We start from the raw sequence: 20,211 nt of genomic DNA on the forward strand, positions 1-20,211 counted from the left end.
TCTTAAATGGTCTTGCCATTGTTCAAGAAATTTAACATAATATATAATATAAATATTAAAAATGCTACTTTATATTTGCATTTCAGTATGTGCACTATTCTGATATCATAGGCTAAATGATGGATTTGCAGTTTGGTGAAAAGAATAATATGGATACATTATCTTTCACTAAAACTGTAAGTGAAGTCTGAGGTGAACAGTTTTCTACAAGCAGGACAATTTTTGCATCATCAGGTAAATTAACTGAATTCAAAGGTTGCTGAGCCTCGGTATAAATTGATTTTCAAACCAATCATTCATTAATGCTTGAGTCATCCATGTTTATTTTTATTTGCATGATATATAATGGGGAAAATTGTTACTCCTTTAAATGCTTAAGGTCGTGTATTTGTTCCATTTATGAAAAGTTTTTACTTATGCGTTCCTGCAGCATTTGTGCATGCTAAAATTGTTAGTTTCACTTTGGAATCTTTGACACCAGTTGGAGCCTTTTCTGTAGAGATTGCCAGGGTATTTAAGGGTACACATTGCCAGAAAAGACCAGTTTCATCAGCGTTGTAAATTTATTCTGGAGATAATTTTTCACTAGTAATGAGTTCAATGAATTCATCTGCAGCTAGTTCAGCAGCTTCAGTATCAGCTCAAGCTTTTTCTCCTGAAATTTTTTTAATGCCTTATACCATGGCAATTTTTAAATTTGCTTAACCAACCTGTCAAATATGTGCACTCAGTTTTTAAGTTCATTTCTTCATGAAATAATTCATTTTTAAGTTAATTTCTTCATGAAATAATTCATTTTTAAGTTAATTTCTTCATGAATTTTTGTTTGAGCCATTAGCATTGGACCCGTCAATAGCATGCCTTCACTGCAGCGCTGTCTGGCCCATTTAATCATCACTTTGTCATGATCGTCACTTTTAGCACAGCGGAAAATTTTTCTGTTATTCATTGCGAATGGGGTGTCAGAATCCACAAAAAATTCGAAAAGTTTTTTCTTTCTAATGTCATATACAGTTGACTTTCCAATGCCATACTTCTCACATACATTTGAGACGAGCATGCTTTTATCCATTTTTTGCAGCAATTCCACTTTTTGCTTAATAGACATCAAAACATGCTTTTGCTTGCTTGATCTACATATGCATCGAAAAATGCATTTAAATGCATGAAAATAAGTGCAAGTGGATGGGATGCCATAGTTTTGCCATTCATTGCTAATAGGCACAAGTAGTCTCGCTGCGTTAACTATGCAGTTCTGATCCAGTTTTGTTGGAGAGCATCCCAGGATATGTCCAAGGGTCTCCTACCTCTATCATCAGAACATTAAAGAAGACTTTTGGCTCACCAGTATAAGTGCTTATATGCTATACTTAAAAGCATCCATGCTTTATCTGAATTAGGGCCTGTCAACACAGGGGCTAACATTGCTGACTACTATTCTGATCAGGGTTACTGGCAATTACTGAAAACAGTTAAGATAACTGTCATAACCATAATATTATTTTCCCCTTTCTATTTTGTATACATTATGTTGTATTACTAATATAGTACAAAGTTGGATGTATGGAATGACGTAAAATCTAGATTACCAGCAACCTCTTTTTTGGAAAATTTTCTTTTTCATGTTTTATGATTGCAAATTTGACATTTTTTCATAATAAAGCATGTGAACTGTTAATTTTGCTTTAGCACTGGTGCCAATCTGGCAAATCATTATTTATTATTCAGCTTGAAAAATGACTCATGCTGCAATGACTAAACAATTTTATAAAAATTTTTAAATTGGTAATTGAATATGAAAAAGTACAGTAATCTTTGTGTTGATGTTACACTTGGTGATGATTGCAGACTTCAGCTACTACGCTGCAAAGTGCTGAGTATGTCAACAAGAAGGGAGAAATTTAACAGGAATTTCGTTCCATAAACAAAAAATAGATTTTATAAGTGAATAGGCCAAAAAATTATATTTAGTGCTGTTTGAACTGAGAATAATTGATCTGCTTTTCAGATAAGCCCAGGACCAATGCCAGAACTAATGTGGCAGAATTTAGGGAAGACAAAATTTTTAGAATTCAGAGAAGCATCAAGCAACAAAATCTTTAGAATTTAGGAAAGGCAGTTATTCCCATTTAGATGGAAGTTTGTTAGGATTTCCAATAACATTCAACAATGCTAATATTAATGTCGATGGGTAAATTTAAAGCATCTTTAGCTGAAAGATCATCCCTTTTATTTTCATCATTGCTGTGATGACTATGCACATAAGTGAACGTATTCAATATATGTATTTCTGCAAGTGCACTGACACCTAAAAGAATTTCAGTTAATAGTTTGCCTGTCCTCATACTCCTTAAAAGGTAGAGCTGTAAAATTTTCAAAGTCTCACAGCAAAGGAATTGGAATAAATGAAGTACCTTAAGAATGGAGTTCCATTTTCACAAAAAAAGGAATTGGAATAAATGAGTTACCGTAAGAATGGAGTTCCATTTTCTTTAATCCATTTGACCACAAGATAAATACAAAACTGTGCTTGATAAACAATGCATGCAGCTCTAAATACTGTACTTAAAACAACCTCAGATTAATCTTCAAAAAGTAAATAAATGGCAAATTGATCTTATTATTCGTTTTACTATTATAGTAAAAGTACAACTATCTAGCATTCAAATAACTAGAATATTTTAGAAAAAATTTAGCAAATTACCTTGTCAAGCTCGTTATACAATTAACATGCATATATTGTCACCAAAAAGTATAATTTAGTGCAAATTGTGGTTAAGCACGACGTCTGAATGTTTCGAAAGTTTCAACATTTTGAAGAAGTTTGTTTTTGGTTAATGTAAGCTTGTTTAATTTTTGTGAAGAACAATATAAGTTGTATTTTTTCCTTACATTTTGCAAAAATTATTAATATTTGAAATAATTTCCAACGAAGTATTTTCATAGTTCCATGTATCAAAAGAGGCTGTGATACATTAACTTTGAAAACGAATAAGCAATGGCAATATAACACAAAAAATTATGATAAGCAATTTAAATTTCTTTGTATGTTACACCCCAATTTGTATTTATGTATTAACTTGTTAAATAAGGAAAGATCTGTTCATTTAAACTTGTTCCAGAACGACTATCCACATTTCTGCAAATTTTATTTATTGGGATATGATAATCAAATCATCGGTTTTTATGTCTGAAATGCATTTTTTTTTCCTTCAAAATTTTAGGTAATGTAAACTTTTGATATTCAAATAAGATGATTGTTTTTATAATTTTAGAGTGGAAGTTTTTTTTTTTTTTTTTCTGTTCTTCCTACTTTGAATTCCACTTTTTATGTGCTCAACTGTTCTGAATTCGTCATTTCCCAAGCTTTCAAGATCATCAAGCTACGATTTACTGACATATATCGTTCAAAGAGCATCTAGTGTAACTTAAAATACAGTACAAAGTCCGTAATCCGGTTGTCCATTATCCGGAATGATGTATAATCTGGACCTCAAAGCCACAAACCTTTTTTTTTGGTATGCTTTTATGCATGCACGTTTAATGTATAACGGATGGTAAAAGCTAGGCTAAAATTTTCTTTACTGATTCTAAGGCATTTCAGTTAATTTTGCAGATTGCGCTGTTCCTTAATCTTCTAATTGGATCCGGCTTATTATTTTTTGCAGACTGTTAGAGCAATCTTATAAAAATTAAGCTTGAACTTTCGATTATGTCAAAAAGAGTTTCCGATTGTGGAGCTGCTAAAGGATCACAAAGCGAAAACATGTTTCGATATACCACTTCCGATAGTGAAGAAAGTGACAGAGAGGTTATTGAAAACGAAAAAATGTTGATTGACAAGTTAGTCGGTATTCTCGACACAGCAATTACAGGACTTGAACAGTGAAACTGAACAAGAAATTGTCTGTTTATAGAATTAAAGAGAAAGTATTAGCATAAAAAACGAAGCAACTTAAACAACTTACATTGAAAGAAATGTTTAATAAAGTAAACAAATAAATATTAAGCTTTTTTTTTTTTTTTTTTTTTTTTGTAAATTTTGATATTCTTTAGATCATAATTGCTCTTTATTTCATAAATTACGGTTTCATATTTTAAATAGTATAATTTCTGCATGCCATCTTACCAGATCTAAATTGATGATCTATAATTCGGAAAAACCCTTAATCTGGAATCTCCGAAGTCCCGACGAGTCCGGATTACGGACTTTGTACTGTAATACAAAACAACTTATCACTTCTGGTGCTTTAATGGCTTATTGGAATCTTAAAGTATATTAACTGGGTTACAACCCCTGGAACTCTACATGAAGCTATGACACTACCTGCATCAAACAGAGCCTGACTAACTTCAACACTTGCCAACTGTGCATACATCAGGCCTTTCAGATTTGTTCTAATCAGCAGGTCTCTCTCTAGACAAGCAGTAGTGGTGAAAATATTCAGTCTTATTTTATGAATCATGCTGATTATGTATGATCTTACTTCTCATTTTAACTTATACTGTTTGACATGAAATCTACCTGCTATTTGCTAAACCGCTAGACTGACCAAATATGTAACAAAATGAACCATAAAAAAATCAACATAAAGATTAGTTATTGCCTTTCATTAACCCTTACCGTAATCACAAGGTAAAACACAAAAATGTAAAAATTAATGTAAAACTTGTTCTTCGCATCTAGTGAGACTTAATGAAAAATAACTTATCACCTCTGGTGCTTTATTGGCTTATTGGAACCTTAAAGTATATTATCTGAGTCACAACCCCTGGAACTCTACACGAAGCTATGACACTAACTGCATCAGAAGGAGCCCAGCTAACTTTCAGGACTTGCCAACCATGCTTACATCAGGCCTTTCAGGTTTGTTCTGATCAGGAGGTCTCTCTCTAGGCAACGGTGACAACAGCCAGTCTTTTTATATGAATCATGCTGATTATGATCTTACTTCTCATTTTAACCTATGCCACTTGACCTAAAATCTGCTTACTATTTACTAAACCTCTAGACTGAGTGAGTACATGACAAAATGAGACTGAGTGAGTATGTGACAAAATGAGACATTAAAATAATAATAAAAATAAACATATAGCTAATTGTTAGTAAAACGTAAATAAAATGTGACTTATCTTCTTTCAAATATGTCCAATTATTATAAGTGTAAAATATTTAATGCTACTTAATAAACTGCATAAAGTTTACTTTATTCTCAAGCTTATTAATAATTATGTTAGTTAAGCTTTGTTTAATAATAATGCATTCTATTTATGGATCTATATTTTATTTTTAGGATGGCGTTACAAAAGTGAAGTTCAGGCATAGATAATATTTTTAATTGAATTCAGTTCCCATTTGCTCATAGGTGCTTAATTTTTTTCATTAATGGTCCTTAATTTCCATGTGCAGAAATGTGTTCGAACCCTGTATAAAAATACTCAAGGACAGTGGAACAATTTTTCTAATCTTAAAAGAAAACTATTTACATTAAACAAATTTTGCAAAATAAATTTTATTAAGTTGTTGTATAAGACTAATTATCAATTTAAATTTAATTAAAACTAGAATATAAGTATAATCTCTCATTCATCTGATTCATTGGGAGATATCTGTCCTATTTCTTATAGCATGGTGGACTTGTGAAAACAGCATATGAAAGGCAGGTTGCTGTGCGACACTTTTTGCTCTCATATTAGCTTAGGGCCACCATTTTACATTCTGAGACACATTATATGTAACACATATATCTATTCCTAATTTGTTTTCATTATAGAAACTGATTATTTCTAGTTTCTGTTTTTCACAGTGCAAAGATCAATAGCTTAGTCATATTGCAATGATGATACAAGAAGGACATTTTTGTTTTTTCTTAGAATGTAGGACACCAAAACATTACCATCACTACTGAAGCCAAAATTACTGGAGTGTTGTGGTCTGGCTTTGTCCCAAATAAAAGTCAAAATTTTCTTCGATGTTGTGTTCTTCACTTTCCTCTTGTTCTGTCTCTGATCCTTCTTCACATTTTTCTGCACTATCTTTTGAATCAATGTAGCTTTTGACATTAAAATCTTCATCTTTGACATCTTCATCTGATCTCTCCAATAAAGGGTGAATTTTTTCAAGGTCTTAAGGGTTTCTCAAATTAAACTGTATTTATTCATTTTTTGACATTTTGAAGACTGAGTCAAACGAATATTTATAATGTCGTTACAAAAATGTTTTTGTCAAATTTTGTAATAAGCAGTATTTTAAATTATTGAAACATTGTACAATTCATGGCATGATCAGGTGCAATGTGCTTGAAAAACCAGAGCTTAAAAACATACTCAGTTTTGTAAATAATCATAAAATGATTTATTGTATGAAATTGCTAACCAAAAAAATGTGATACTGTATTAAAAAATCACAATTAATTTCCATTTATGTAGCTTTCCGGAGTATCACCTGGCACTGCATTAGAAATATTATTCCTGTATTCAGTTTCCAAATCGATAGGCAGACCTCCTGTAAATAAAAATAGTCTTGTTACTGTAACTGTTAATAATACCTAACAATGCAAAGAAGTATTCTGCTCTGAGTCTTTCTCAAATAGCTTTTGTTAAGCTCCTTAAGAATATGTATGTAAGCACAAGAACAATAACAAAGGAAAAGCACAATGCATTGCTTATTTGTTATTGCACTCTAAAAGTATTTTTAGCAGTTTAATGAAGACCATAAAAAACTTTCTTAGGTTTTGGGTAAATTGGGGTTAGGTTTCTTATATTTTCATTATTGATATTAAGGAGTTAAAAAAAGTTTCTGGATCATTCACAGAATCAAAATTTATTGATACAGTTAATTTTGCATTAAAACTTTATCAAAATTATTTAAAAATTTTTTATAAGAATGTTTTGAAATCTTTTACATAAATCTTGTTACTGCATCCTCAGAAATGCCATATTTTTTGTTTTTTAAAGGTAAAATGTATCTTAATAAAGATCAATGAATGATATATTTCTAGTATATCCTACCACCATATATATAATATATATTTGACCCAAATGTTTGGTTCTAACTTGTAAAAATAAAATGACACCTTTATATATCCTTATGTATTTTATCTTCATCAAATGATCATGAACACCTGATGGTGAATGTGCACTGTTTCTGCAATCTCTTGTGCTGTGGAATGAGGGTTTACTTGATCAATGCTTTTATTTTTTTGTCATTGACTTCAAGTCGATGACAATAAAATAAATGAGGAGCATTGTAAAGATCAAAATCACCAATGCAGAATTTCGTGAGCCATTGTTGGCTCTGACATTCACGTAAAGAATTGTCATCATAACTTAGTTTAACTTTTCACAAACTCAGTATGTGGTCTTCCGTTTATGGAAGTAAAGCAGTAAAGTACAGTTTGAGAAAAGCAGTAAAGTTTATTTTTCAAATTCTTCATATTGTGAAATCTCTGAAACGTAACCAAATCACTCAATTTATTTAAGAAGGAAACTAGGGACAGCAATAATATCAATGCCAATGGCTGCAATATTTCCAAAAATTAGCTAATGCTATCTGCTGCAAAAATGCATCATGATCTGTCTGACATCATTATGCATAATTTAAAATGTACTTTTAATTCTTATTATTTCATAATTTTTTTAATTGAACTGAAATAGATTAGAATTTCTATACTTATTTGTTAAGAACCTAAAATATACTACTAGCTCATTTTTCAAAAATAACTATAATTTATTTTTTTAATTGAGATTTTTATATTTCTCTTTTAAATTTTGCTTTAAAGTAAAACTGCAATATATGATTTAATAGGATGATATTTATAATAATATTAAGTTTTAAGAATAAAGGCCAAAATAAATATTTGTCTTCTTAATTTAAGCAGAAAATGCTTTGCAATGTAATTCAAGCAAATGACTATACCATATGATTCAGGTAATTTTTCTAATTTAATTCCAAAACTATTTTTCATTGTATATGTAGTTAAATGAGATTCCTTCCATAGAATTATTTTCAGTTCATGGCTGAAATATTGTGGTGGTGTTCAAATACATGAGTTGGTTCATTCCATCTCCATACACTGGGAAATGTATAATCTAATAGTTATGGATAAGAATAGTCTTTTTTTCTTGTAGACAGCAAGCATCTAAAATAGTAGATAAAAGGATAGAAATTAAACATCTTGAGTCATTTAAATTCATTTTTTAATCCATTCTTACATGGTGTTAAAAAGAGGGAGAGAAATAAACTGTTTTTGCATAAAACATAAAAAATATTACATAAAATATGAAATAATATTTAGACTTTTTTATATACATTATAATATGAATTTCTTAGTAATGTAAAATGAGCATATTTTTACCTCCCGCTAACAATGAAACTGGAATACATAGATCAGAGGGCTGGATAGTGAGTTTTTATTAAATAAACATAAAATTAGACACAGAAAAAACACAATACTATTTTTTAAATGATATATGTCTGCCTGGTGTGTATGTGTGTGGAAGAGTTGACTAGATTTTGGGTAAAAGAACTGATACTTTACTTGAAGCCCATAACAGTTTTTAATGAGGAACATAGTCTAAAACTTTTCAGTTTTAGTATTTAAGACTTTTATGTCAATGAGAAAAATATATTAGGTTTTGTCTAAAATTAATGGGCTGTAAGTTATATTTTATTTGAAGCTCTGAACTGATTTTCAGGAAAAAATATGATATAATTTAAAATTCATCACATTTGGTATTAAGAATTCGTATATGCATATACAATCATGATTGAAAAACAACATATTAGAATTTGACTATATATGATAAATCGGAAGTAGTACTTTACGTAGAACTTTTAAAAATTTTTCATGGAAAAATATAGGATCATTATAAGAAGAGTTTAATTCAAAATAATGCAGTGAATATTAAAGCTATTCCTAATATATCTAGGCATAATATTTTTTTCATATCAAGCTGTAGAAGAGAAGGGTTTTAATAACAGCGTTCACTTTGCAGAACTTCAAAACTCTTGTAGTGCAGGCATGTTACCAAAAAATGAACTTATTATTCTGTTGCACTGTTGATGATGGCATGGCACAAGAGCAAATAGCAAATTCAAAAACACCTATTGCTTTACTTCTTACTGAACCCAAAATGCATGGTAGTCACTGTTCAGCTCTAATTCCAAAAACTAATGAGCATTTTTATTGATACCTAAATATCCTGAGGATATATGTGCAGATAAAAATGAATTTATATTTGTTGATACTATAGAAATGACATAGATGAGCAGTACATCATGGTTGCTATTTAAAGTATGTGATTGGCATCTGCTGGCCACATCAGATTTTTTGTTATTATTTAATGTAATTTTTGGAATTATAGTTTTAATTGACAAATGATATTTTTTTCTTTTAACAAACATACCTGCCATCTTGCCATTTTCGGCTAATATTTGGCACGTATTGTTTGATAAATTAGCTGATTTCACTAAAGCAAAATACAATGCTGAGAGGCACAGCAACAATTTCTTTTTTTCAGGAGCAGTTGTTAATGAGGACAAGCTTTTATTTCATTTGTGTTCATGTTATTTTTCAATACGACAAAGAACAGTGTTTTTTAAAATTTACATTACATATTCATTAAAAATTGTTTTTCAATAGTATTGAAAAAAAATTAATAAAGCAAAATTTAATAAACCTTTTAAAAATAATGCAATCTTGTATGAAATATGGGTATTTATTGAATCAAAAAATACTAAATTTTAATCTTATTAGGAAAAAGTTCAGTGATATTGGTATTAGTTTCTAAATAAACCATAAAACAATTGAAATAGGTTTTAATTTTTATTGGATTCATCTGCTGGAAGATAAAATTTTATCATGCCTATCAAATACAGGACTCTGCTAATGCATTATGCTTAAAATTTTTATGCTTGCCTCCTTTACAGAATGTATTTAATGTGCATTTATTGTTTAGGTGTGTTTTCATTTTTAAAATTGGCATTCCTATTTAATTTACAGCCTTATTGGAAAGCTTATTGTCTGATGGGTAAGGTAGTTTTATTCTTAATGCTATTCAAAAAGTAATTTGTCTTCTGTAATGTCAATTACAGCCAGGAGAAAAGCTGCAGCTAAACGAAGGAAATTAAATAATATGCATAGTAGGAGTACTGAAGAAGAGGAGGATTTGGATGATGAAGGTATTTGATGAAAAAGATTATAATGATCGTAATTTACTATCCTGTAATGTTGCTTAGAATTAATGTTTGCATGTGTTAGTGTAATTCACCACATTTAATTCTCTTTAGAAGTCATATGCATATGTGCATCACAAATGGCTATGTTACCACTTTCTATATATTTTTACTTATATGCATGCCTTTACACTTTTGGTATTATAAATTAATGTGTCCTCCCATATTTGCATGTGTATGCTTGTGGTGTTTTTTAATTAAATTTTAACATTTGTATTATATGAAAATATTAATATTATTTCTACTTGTGAATTAGTTAAGCTATTATTTATTTTTCATACACTGATATTGGTTAGTTATTGCATGAAAAATTTAGATGTTAACCTTCTTATTACCATAAATGTCTTTTAATTGTAATACTTAAGATGAATCATTATTATCTTGTTTTTAATAATTTAAATATTTCTCATTCTAGATAATGGTTATTAAAATGTTTGATTATTTATTTTCAAGTTTAATTCCTCCCCCTAAATGTGTTTTAGTTATTAGTTAATTCAAATAATATATAATATATATTTAAACATTCATGTGAACCTAAATGTCTTAATATAGTATTAAATTTAAAAATATGTATCTTTAGTATTAACTGTAATTGTATTTCAAAAATTACAAGTTATGTTACTGTTAAGCTTTAAGTTTGTAAGTCTTCAGTATTCAAATGTAAATTCTTTAGCTTTGTAATATAAAACAGCATTCCTTAAACTCCTCTCGATAAAGTCTATCTCATTTTTTCTATTTATACATAAGCAGTTACATCAAATTACTTAAATGCTTGAAAATAGACTTGTAATAAGGAGGTTTATTATTGTATTCCTTTGCCCTAGAGGTAATGAATGAACTTGATAAAATAATCTAAACTATTTCAAATTAATCTTTGTATTATCATATTTCCAGAAAACAGGCAAAATATAACTATTTTATTTTCAGTAAAAAGGTATCATAACAATTTCTAAATTTTTTTCAGCTTTTTAAAAAAAGATTGCTTGATTTAATAGCTGTGAATGACTGGTTGGAAGTCCATAGTTCTAATTTAAGAAATAAATCAAATAAGTAAGGTTTTTAGACTGAAGGTAGTTTAGCAAGGTTTTGACAGCATGAATCATTTTAATAAAAGCATACAAAAACAAAATTTGTATGTGTACTCAATAGAAAAAATTGTCAATGGGAAAATTTTTTCCTTGCCAGATTAATCCCTACCTCCTCCCCCAAAAAGTCTAACTTCAATGTGATCAGAATTAATGTAAGTATTTTAATAAAGTTTTTTATGAATTTTATAGAAGTATTGCTTAACACAGCTTCTAAATTTTTTAATCCAAATTTTTAAATCAATATAAACTTTTGTCAATTAAGAAGTTACTTAGGATCTGAAAAGTATTAATATAGTTACAAAGGGTTCCAAATTTCTGTATTTGTAAAAATGTTAAAGTTTGAAATTTTATATAGATCAAAATTAACTTATCAACTGAACCTTAAAATCCTTATTTTTGCCATTTGTTTCATAACCATTAAACCAATGACGGTAAATAATTTTAAGTTATGTAATTATGTTTAAAAAAATCAGGGCTAATTTTACATATTACACAACCAGTTCCCCACCCCCAGGTTTTTAATGTGATAAGAAATAGCTAATTAACTTCCCCCCCCTTTTTTTTTTTTTTTTTTTTTTTTTTTTTTTTTTTTTTGAAGAAGGCTTCTGAAAAATTTTAATTTTATATATTTTTGCTAAATGACTTTTAGTAAAACTTTCAGAGTCTGGAAGCTTTGATTTGACTATACATGCATGTATGGATGTGGGTATGTGTGTGTGTGTGTGCTTGTGTATATAGATATAAGTTTTCATTTCTGTATTATATCTAATAGTATATATGTTTGTGTGCATGTTTGTTCATAATAACTTAGAAGAAACTTACAGAAGTGACCAAAATTCAATGATTTCCTTTTTAAATATGATGTGGGTTGTATTAGTATTGAACCTCCAAAACTAATGTTAGCATCATAATTTTCTGTAGCATACAGGACATACCCTAAAGATAATAATGGCATTCAAAAATAAATGGAAGAATTATTACATACAGAATTATGACATAAAACTATCATCTATCTCCTATGTTGTTCATGTAACTTTAGCCTATGAAAAAGATGACAATGCAAAAACTAGATTATAGGAAACTTAACCAAATTATTAAAACAATTTCCAAACCCATCACTGCTAAAATCTTAATTTCATTATAATTAAATTAAAAGATTATCTAAAACAATTCTATCTCCCTCTGCTGAGAAATACAATAACTTCATTTTTTTAAAACTAACATCAATAACATAATCTTGCATTTCTTATGCTAACTTCTATTATACTAGCGTGCAGTCTGCTTGCTGTCTTTATATATATATATATGTGTGTGTATGAGGACAAGATTTCTTGCCACTGTGTATTTGTTATTAAGTATTTTGCCCTTATTTTCTTTATTGATCTAAAGAATAGGAAAGCAACAATGAAAACAAAATATTGCATATATTTAGATCATAACTAATATGTAAATACATAATTCCATAGTTTGTTCCGAAAAGAGTTTTATTACTTAGAAAGTTAAATTAGAATCATGCTCATATGACTAGCTGTTCAAGATATATTTAGTTATGCAATCTTTTTGAAACTCTTTCTTTGTATATATGTATATTTATATAATTTTTTATTTGGCCCTTTACGGGTATTCATTACTTAATTTTGTAGATGTATGAATAGGTTTATTATATGATAAATAGTGAAACTTCAATCTATTATCTCATGATAATTCCTTTTCTCTGTTTATTGAATGAAGTTCATGTATGTAGATATTATATATATATGTGTGTGCTGCATTTGAACTCTTGACTGTGTAAAAATTTTAGAATGTCATATAAAATTAAATTTTTCTGACATGAAATAATTTATCATTCATGAATAAAATGTGTTAGCAATTAATACTTTAAATATGTTTCTAAACTATTTCTGTATTGAAACTGAATCAGAACAAAGGCATTTTTAAATTGAAAGTAAGCTCATTTATTATAATAAAGCACTTTTTATTTCTATTTATCCATTTTTGTTTTTTGCATATTTAAAATAAATGAATGTCTGTACTGATGTAACAGAATAGTAACATTGTGTTTTACTGCCATTTCAATGTTAAATGGCATTCAAGGCCATTAAAAAAGTTCATTGTGAGACTACAGAGTATCCTGATTCTTATGGTATTCATGCCAGCAACTGCCAGCAATATTTTTGAACAATGTTTAAAGTGAAATTAATAGTATGCATGAATGTATATTTTCAAAGGAAAAATGTTTGTCATTTAGTAAAATGAAAAATTAGCAGCTGTTAATTTTTAGGTACAAATTGCAAAAATAAGAAATATAACATGTAAAAGAATGATATTTATGTGTAAGATTATACATAAAAAAGGCTGTAGCTCAATCCCTGCAACATAATGGAATCGTTAACCTTTATTTTTAACAGTTTAATGCAGCATAAATATTTAATGAATATTTTCTTTATTTTTTTATTTTTTTTTTTTATGTTCAGATTAAAACTGTGAAACATGTATTTTGTGGTCGTTGATATAATGCTGGTCGTTGATAAATTTTAATACAATGGAATTAAAATTTTGCTTTGAGAAAAATAGTATGCTTCACAATTAAATGCTTGTATGGATGGAAATTAAAATTTTCCTGTGGATAGAACCAAATAAAAAAACTTGAAAACTTTTTTTTTTTTTTGCAGACATCAAATTCTAGTCATTTTCCTACAAATATATTCATATGCATAATTCAGTGGAATCAGTAAATTTATAAGCTTTTCAAAATATTAATGTTTGAGTTGCAGAATATTAAGGAGTAAATTTAGCTCGGAATTTTGTATTCAAAGCCTTCTGATTATAACTAATAAGAGAACTCTATAATGAGAATGTAGTCTACAAGAGTGTTCTTTGTTTACTAGTCCCTTTTAATATCAGATCGGATCACAAATAAAATTTCTTCCATACAGTTTTAATTCTAAACTTTAACAAATTTTATTGTCTGCATGTTAGATAACAAAATATTCATGCAAATAAGTTAATTAAATAATCCACCATCTAAATTTGTTAATTTTCATTATAAAAATTCATTTTTAATTAATTCATGTAGCTTTTTTTCAGAGACCAAATTTGAAAAGTTCATGTCTTTCCCCTTTTCTTGTGGGTGTAATATCAGTGTGTCCACCGTCATTCTGAGTGATGAGAGAGCTGAAAATTCAGTGGGTTCAGCCATTGCTGATAAATTGTTCCAAAGGAATTATCTGGCCCTTTGGTTGAAAAATTCTTTGGAAATGCACTTGTTTGCTGTATATTTTTTTAAATTAGATTCATATATTTTTCTTTAACAATGATATAAAAAATATTGAATTAGGAAACTAGGAATTAAACATCTTTAATATGTTTAGTGTGTTAATCCAAATGATTATAATAAATAAAGTTAATTATGCTTTGTCATAGATACATACTATAACTTTTAAACATCATTGGAATTTTTTCCACCGTAATAATTTAAAGTTCTTATTCACTAATCTTTTTCTGGAAATTTTTTGAAATTTTGGAATATCTCTTTTTTTTTTTTTTTTTTTTTTTATCCTATATTGGTGTTTAAATTCTTTACAGGGAAAAAAAATTCTTCTTGAATAATTTGTATTAAAAAAAATTGTTCTTTTTATTTGTTTTGCTGAAATTATATCTCATAATAACTCGTGTGCTAGAAAAAACAGTGTGCTACGTTATTACCAAAATATTTTCATTGTATATTTAAATTTTTTTGAAAGAATAGATTGAGTTTTAAGAAAGTTCTGTGGGTGACAGGTTAGTTGTTTCTATTTATAGTTTAAATTAAAATATATTTTCTTTTAAATTTATGAATCTTGTTTTGTAGCTTTTCCTAATATTCTTTACTTCCTTCAATAAGTCTGAAAAAAAAATAGATTGAAGTTTTGCTACGTAAAGTATTTTTTTATAAGTAATTTTAGCATTTTGTCTGTGTCTATATAATAATGATTTGTACATGAAATTACTAATCTCATTTTCTTCTTTTGCATATGCATCACTTCTGTTTTGCCCTCTGCTTGGCACTAGACCGCACAGCACCAACAATTGCAAAGTTTAAGCTGAAAGGTATAGGAATTAAATGTAGGGTATATCTCAAAAAAATGAAATAATAAGTTTGCAGTATAGTATATGTAATCTATCTATATTTCACATATTAGTTAATTTACATTAAAGAAATTGTAAATTATTACGTGATAAAAGAATATAATTTGAAGCTGATCATCTGTATAATTGATTTAGAATTTACTTCGGCATACTTTATAAGCCTATTCTTCACATGTAATAAATGCTTGCAATGATATGTAAAACCTTAGTGAATAAAATTTTGAATAATTATTTTTAGGAGTTGTTTTATTCTATGTTATAAGTTATCCATTTAGGCCAGCATTCTCAAAATTTTTCTCAAGTATGGACTGTTTTTATAAATTAGGTTGTTCTGCAAACCACCATATTCTTATCACTTTTGAAAGCAATTTTTTTAGCATATGTATATCAGCATACTTATATTTTTTAAAATACAGTTAACTAAAATTTGTTTAATTTTATGTTGCTAAAACTATTTAAGTTAACAGAAGAAAACTTATATTTGTTTTTTAATTAATCAAAACAATCAATAGTTTTTTAATTATTACTTCAGTTTGGATAATTTTTATCTTATTAGCTAAAAATTATATAAATACTGATACTCACATTAGCAAAATGAATAAGCCTGTCGTTTATTGCAAGTGCTTTAAATTCCTCTTTTTTTGCTGAGACTAGAATGAGGAGGCCATAGATAGAGTAACTGGTAAAATACTTTTTGTAAAATGTCATAGGAGATGATTGCCATGTATAATTTCCTATTCCCGAGATTTTCAGCTATAGTGTGGTATATGTAGTTAATTTGAAGTTTTTTCCCTTTTTCTTTTTGCAAATTTAGGACGACAAGGGCAGGCTTCAAGGACTATTTGTGGTCTGCAGACCATAGATTGAGAAATATTGATTTAGATCAATTAAAGAAGTAGGAAAATTGGACCCATAAATAAAATTTAGAATACAAAGTTTCCCTAAAATGTTGAATGACGAATTTATATATATTTCTTTTTTGTTGAATTTATTCAGAAGTGGCTGAGGCAATTTGTATACGTATGCATGTATGTATGTATATATAAATTTCAAACCAAAGAAGGGGGCAATATTTGAATTTATCATCATTAAAAAATACTCTGAATTTGCTGTTACTTTGTGATGCATTACAAATTCTTTTGAATATCATATAATGTTATGTCAGTGTTGAAAGTAATTTTTTATGATTTTTAATAATTCTAATTGGATATATTTTTAATAATGCATTTTAAAAAATTTTTCCATAACATCACAAAATACTCAGTTTATCTAAATTTATTGGAATTTATTTTTCTAATAATTTTAATTGACAAACTTTTATGTCACATTTTTATCTGTATCAACATTTCAAATCAGTGACACAACAGTGCTGATTTTTCTCATTAAATACATTAAAAGGACTTTATGACACTTTATGACTTATTTCAGTGATATGCAAAATTGGTAATTCCTTCCCTATAGATCAATTTTAATCCTCTGAGTGGCACCGCTTTTTGAATCTGCTCATGAAGAACTGTATTTAAACTGCTTCTATTAGCTAAATTTGTATAATTATTTCATTTAGTCTCAATTTTTCACAAACTTCTGTTCATTAAGATGATATTTACATCACTAAAAAAAGTAACAATATGAAATAATTTAAATTATAAAATAATATGTGCCAAGTAAGGAAAAAAATCTCACGATCAGATAAAAAGGCAGTCATGGTACTCATGGAGCAATATTTTTCCATTTAAAAATATTGTTTCGGAAGACTATACTTATAATACACTTATTAAATTTTAATTTGCAAGAAATTTTATTATGAAAAAGAAGCATATAAGTTTAAATTTAAAATTAATTGCAATACAAACTTTAATTCATGTTAATTTTGTTAAAAACTCTATGTTTTAAAGGGGATTGAGATCTCTCTTTTTCAAGGGGAGGGGGAACTTCACTTTCGATAAATATGCCATTTAAATAGATCAAGTAGGCTTTTTTAGCTCTTTTATAATTTTGTGATTTTATTTGGTTTATTTAAATAGCATATTTTTTGTAAGCAGTGCAAAATGTTTTTGTTCCTCAAGAATGAGGGATCTGTGGTAATCTTCTTTGAAATTTACAAATTTTCCTATAAAATATTAGTCTGCCAAAGATTAAATTTAATCTTATTTTAAATATTGTATTCTTAAAGTTCAAATACTTTTGAAAGTTTGTCAAAAATTTTTGTTCCCCCCCCCCCCATCTTTTGTAATTAAAATTTTGAAATGAGAAGCTGTAGTAAATGTGCATGCATTATTTATTAGAATGAGATTTTTAACAAATGAAGCAAGCATTTTCTTTTTCTAATTCTGTGTCACCTTTTCACTGCAGAATATGCTAACTGGTTGTGATATATCATTCTTCCATGCATGAATGTTTTTAAACACTTGCAATGGAAAAGTTATTTTAATCACTTGCACTATTCGGAAATTTAAATATAGTTCCCTGTTAACCTTTACTGTCATTTGATAATCCCTGTTCTGTATTTTACACTGTCATTATTTGCATGTTGAATTTATTAATATATATAATTCTCAGTGTACATTTTATTTTGTTTGTTTAACTGTACATTAGTGTCTATTTAGATCATCATAAATAATGTTTTTAAAAAATGTGGTTTGGAATTGTAGGCTCATCTATGAATGTTTTTATATACTTGATATTATTCTTTCTTTATTTCAACTAGCAATATATTAATATTGATGAACTACTTTGTAGTTACATTTTCACTTTATTTTTATTGACTTGATGTGTTAAATCATTAATATTTTTAAGAGATTCTTATGAATGCAATATGATAAAAATAGTTGCATAGTATTTTTTCTTTCTCCCCATCTTTCTTCTTCTTCTTAAGCTCTACAGCCTGCCCCTCTAAGTTTTCTCCATCTGACCCTATCTGGCACCACAACTTCCCATTGGTTTACCTCTATCAGTCTCAAATTCTTTTCCACATTTTCCACGCTGTTTTTGAGCAGGTTATCATTTTAGTAGAAAATGCATCATCATATCTATAAATCTGGCTTAGCCATCTAATACAGTATGCCTTTATAATTTTGACAATATCAGGTTCATTATGTTTCCTATAAATTTCATGGTTATATAATATTCTCTGTAGTTCATTTTGCCTCACCAGTCCAAAAATCATCTTTAGAATTTTTCTTTCAGATACCAGCAATAGATCTTCCTCTGTCTTGAAGTGTAAGTTGGTTTTTAAGTCCATAAAAACATCTGTTGATCATAGATATCCTGTTTCTAGTTTGCCATATAATTCATCAAGATATGCTTTTTTTTACTCTTATGTATTATTTTTTCTTCCCTTCTTTATTCTTTATATCTTTCCTTAACATCTGTAGTGAAATGCTTCAGGATCATTAGCTTATAAACCTCATTCTTCATGTCTGTTATCGCTGAGCACTCCCCATTAAACCATTGGTTACGTTTCTTCATAGAATACTCAGGTATTGTTTTCCTCAGCAGTTTAAGTTATGATTTGTTTAAGACTATGCTATGCATTCTCTGCTAACAAGCTTTCCTCATCAGTTGATATTTTATCACATAGTTCTTTTTTGTACTTCCTAAATATTTTGGCTTTTTTTAATTTTTCAGCATCAAGCCTTTTTGTGTTTCTGTTCTGACCTTTTGTTAAAGGACCTATTGGTTCTACAACCTAGTTTTACAATAACTAGAAAGAGTCCAAATTTGCTCTTCGGAACGTCCATATATCCAGAAGACTGCTTTTAAGTCTAGGATCTATGAGTACGTGGTCAATTTGATTTTGAGTTCTCTCATCAGGAGATCTTCAGGTGGCTTCATGTATATCTTTATGTTTAAATGTTGTGCTTTCAGTCATCATATTAGATGGGATGGCAAAGTCCACAAGTCTAAAATCAGTATTACTCATCTCATTGTGTAGACTGCGGGATCCAGTGAATACCCTCATGTTTTCATCTTTTCCAACCTATGCATTAAAATCTCCCATAATGAGCTTTACCTCATTTGAATGACATCCAGTATAAATCCTATCAAGAATATCATAGATTTCATTCTTCTCCTCCTCATCTTTTTCTTCTATGGAAACATGAGTACATATTAATTGAAATATTCTGTGCTTTACCCTTAATGCATATATTGCAAATTATTTCATTCACTGCTTTAAATTTAATAACTCTATCCCTAATTCGCTTACTAACAGTACTGAATTGATGTGTCTTTATATGGCAACTGTAATAGCAATTGCAGTTTCGTTTATCAATCACTTCTTGGCCAGTTCATCTCATTTCATGGATGGGCAGGACATCTAGCTTGTATTGGATGAAAGTGTCAATTAGCTTTTCCAGTGCTCCACTTCCATGTAAAGTTTGTACATTCCATGTTCCAAATTTCAGGTCCGATTTCATGCCAGGTCGTCAGAAATGTATCAGTCCAGAAAATTCTTTTTGAGGTTTCTGAATCGGTAGGGATTTTACTAGGTAGGGTGATTAATAGTCCTGCGCACAACCAGTGACCTGGAAGACCAGTCACTTGATATAATCCCCAAGGGCAGGATGGCCAGCTATACCCACGGATGCTGGTTACCGTTTTAGTCGCCTCTTACCTCTTACAACATGCATGAGCTACAATGGGCCTAGTCTTTTACACCCAGTCACCACACGAATACTTTTATTTTAAAAAATGAAAAAAATTCCTTTTTTTTTCATGTGTTTAGTTTAATATATGAAGGTTTTTTTTTTTTTTTTT

General features: G+C 28.6%; 1 protein-coding gene across 1 annotated transcript in view; it reads left to right on the top strand.

Moving 5' to 3' along the window:
• The window catches only part of LOC118203144 (voltage-dependent calcium channel type A subunit alpha-1-like), a 381,721-nt gene that overhangs the window by 66,285 nt on the left and 295,225 nt on the right, over window positions 1-20,211 (top strand). Inside the window, exons 9-10 of the mRNA XM_035375404.2 lie at window positions 10,097-10,183; window positions 15,376-15,414. Of these exons, the coding sequence (XP_035231295.1) occupies window positions 10,097-10,183; window positions 15,376-15,414 (126 nt within the window). The remainder of the gene's footprint in view (window positions 1-10,096; window positions 10,184-15,375; window positions 15,415-20,211) is intronic.

This window comes from Stegodyphus dumicola, chromosome 12 (genome assembly GCF_044657685.1).
Source record: "Stegodyphus dumicola isolate Sdum_Otavi_A_Nest chromosome 12, ASM4465768v1".
NCBI classification, from domain to species: domain Eukaryota; kingdom Metazoa; phylum Arthropoda; class Arachnida; order Araneae; family Eresidae; genus Stegodyphus; species Stegodyphus dumicola.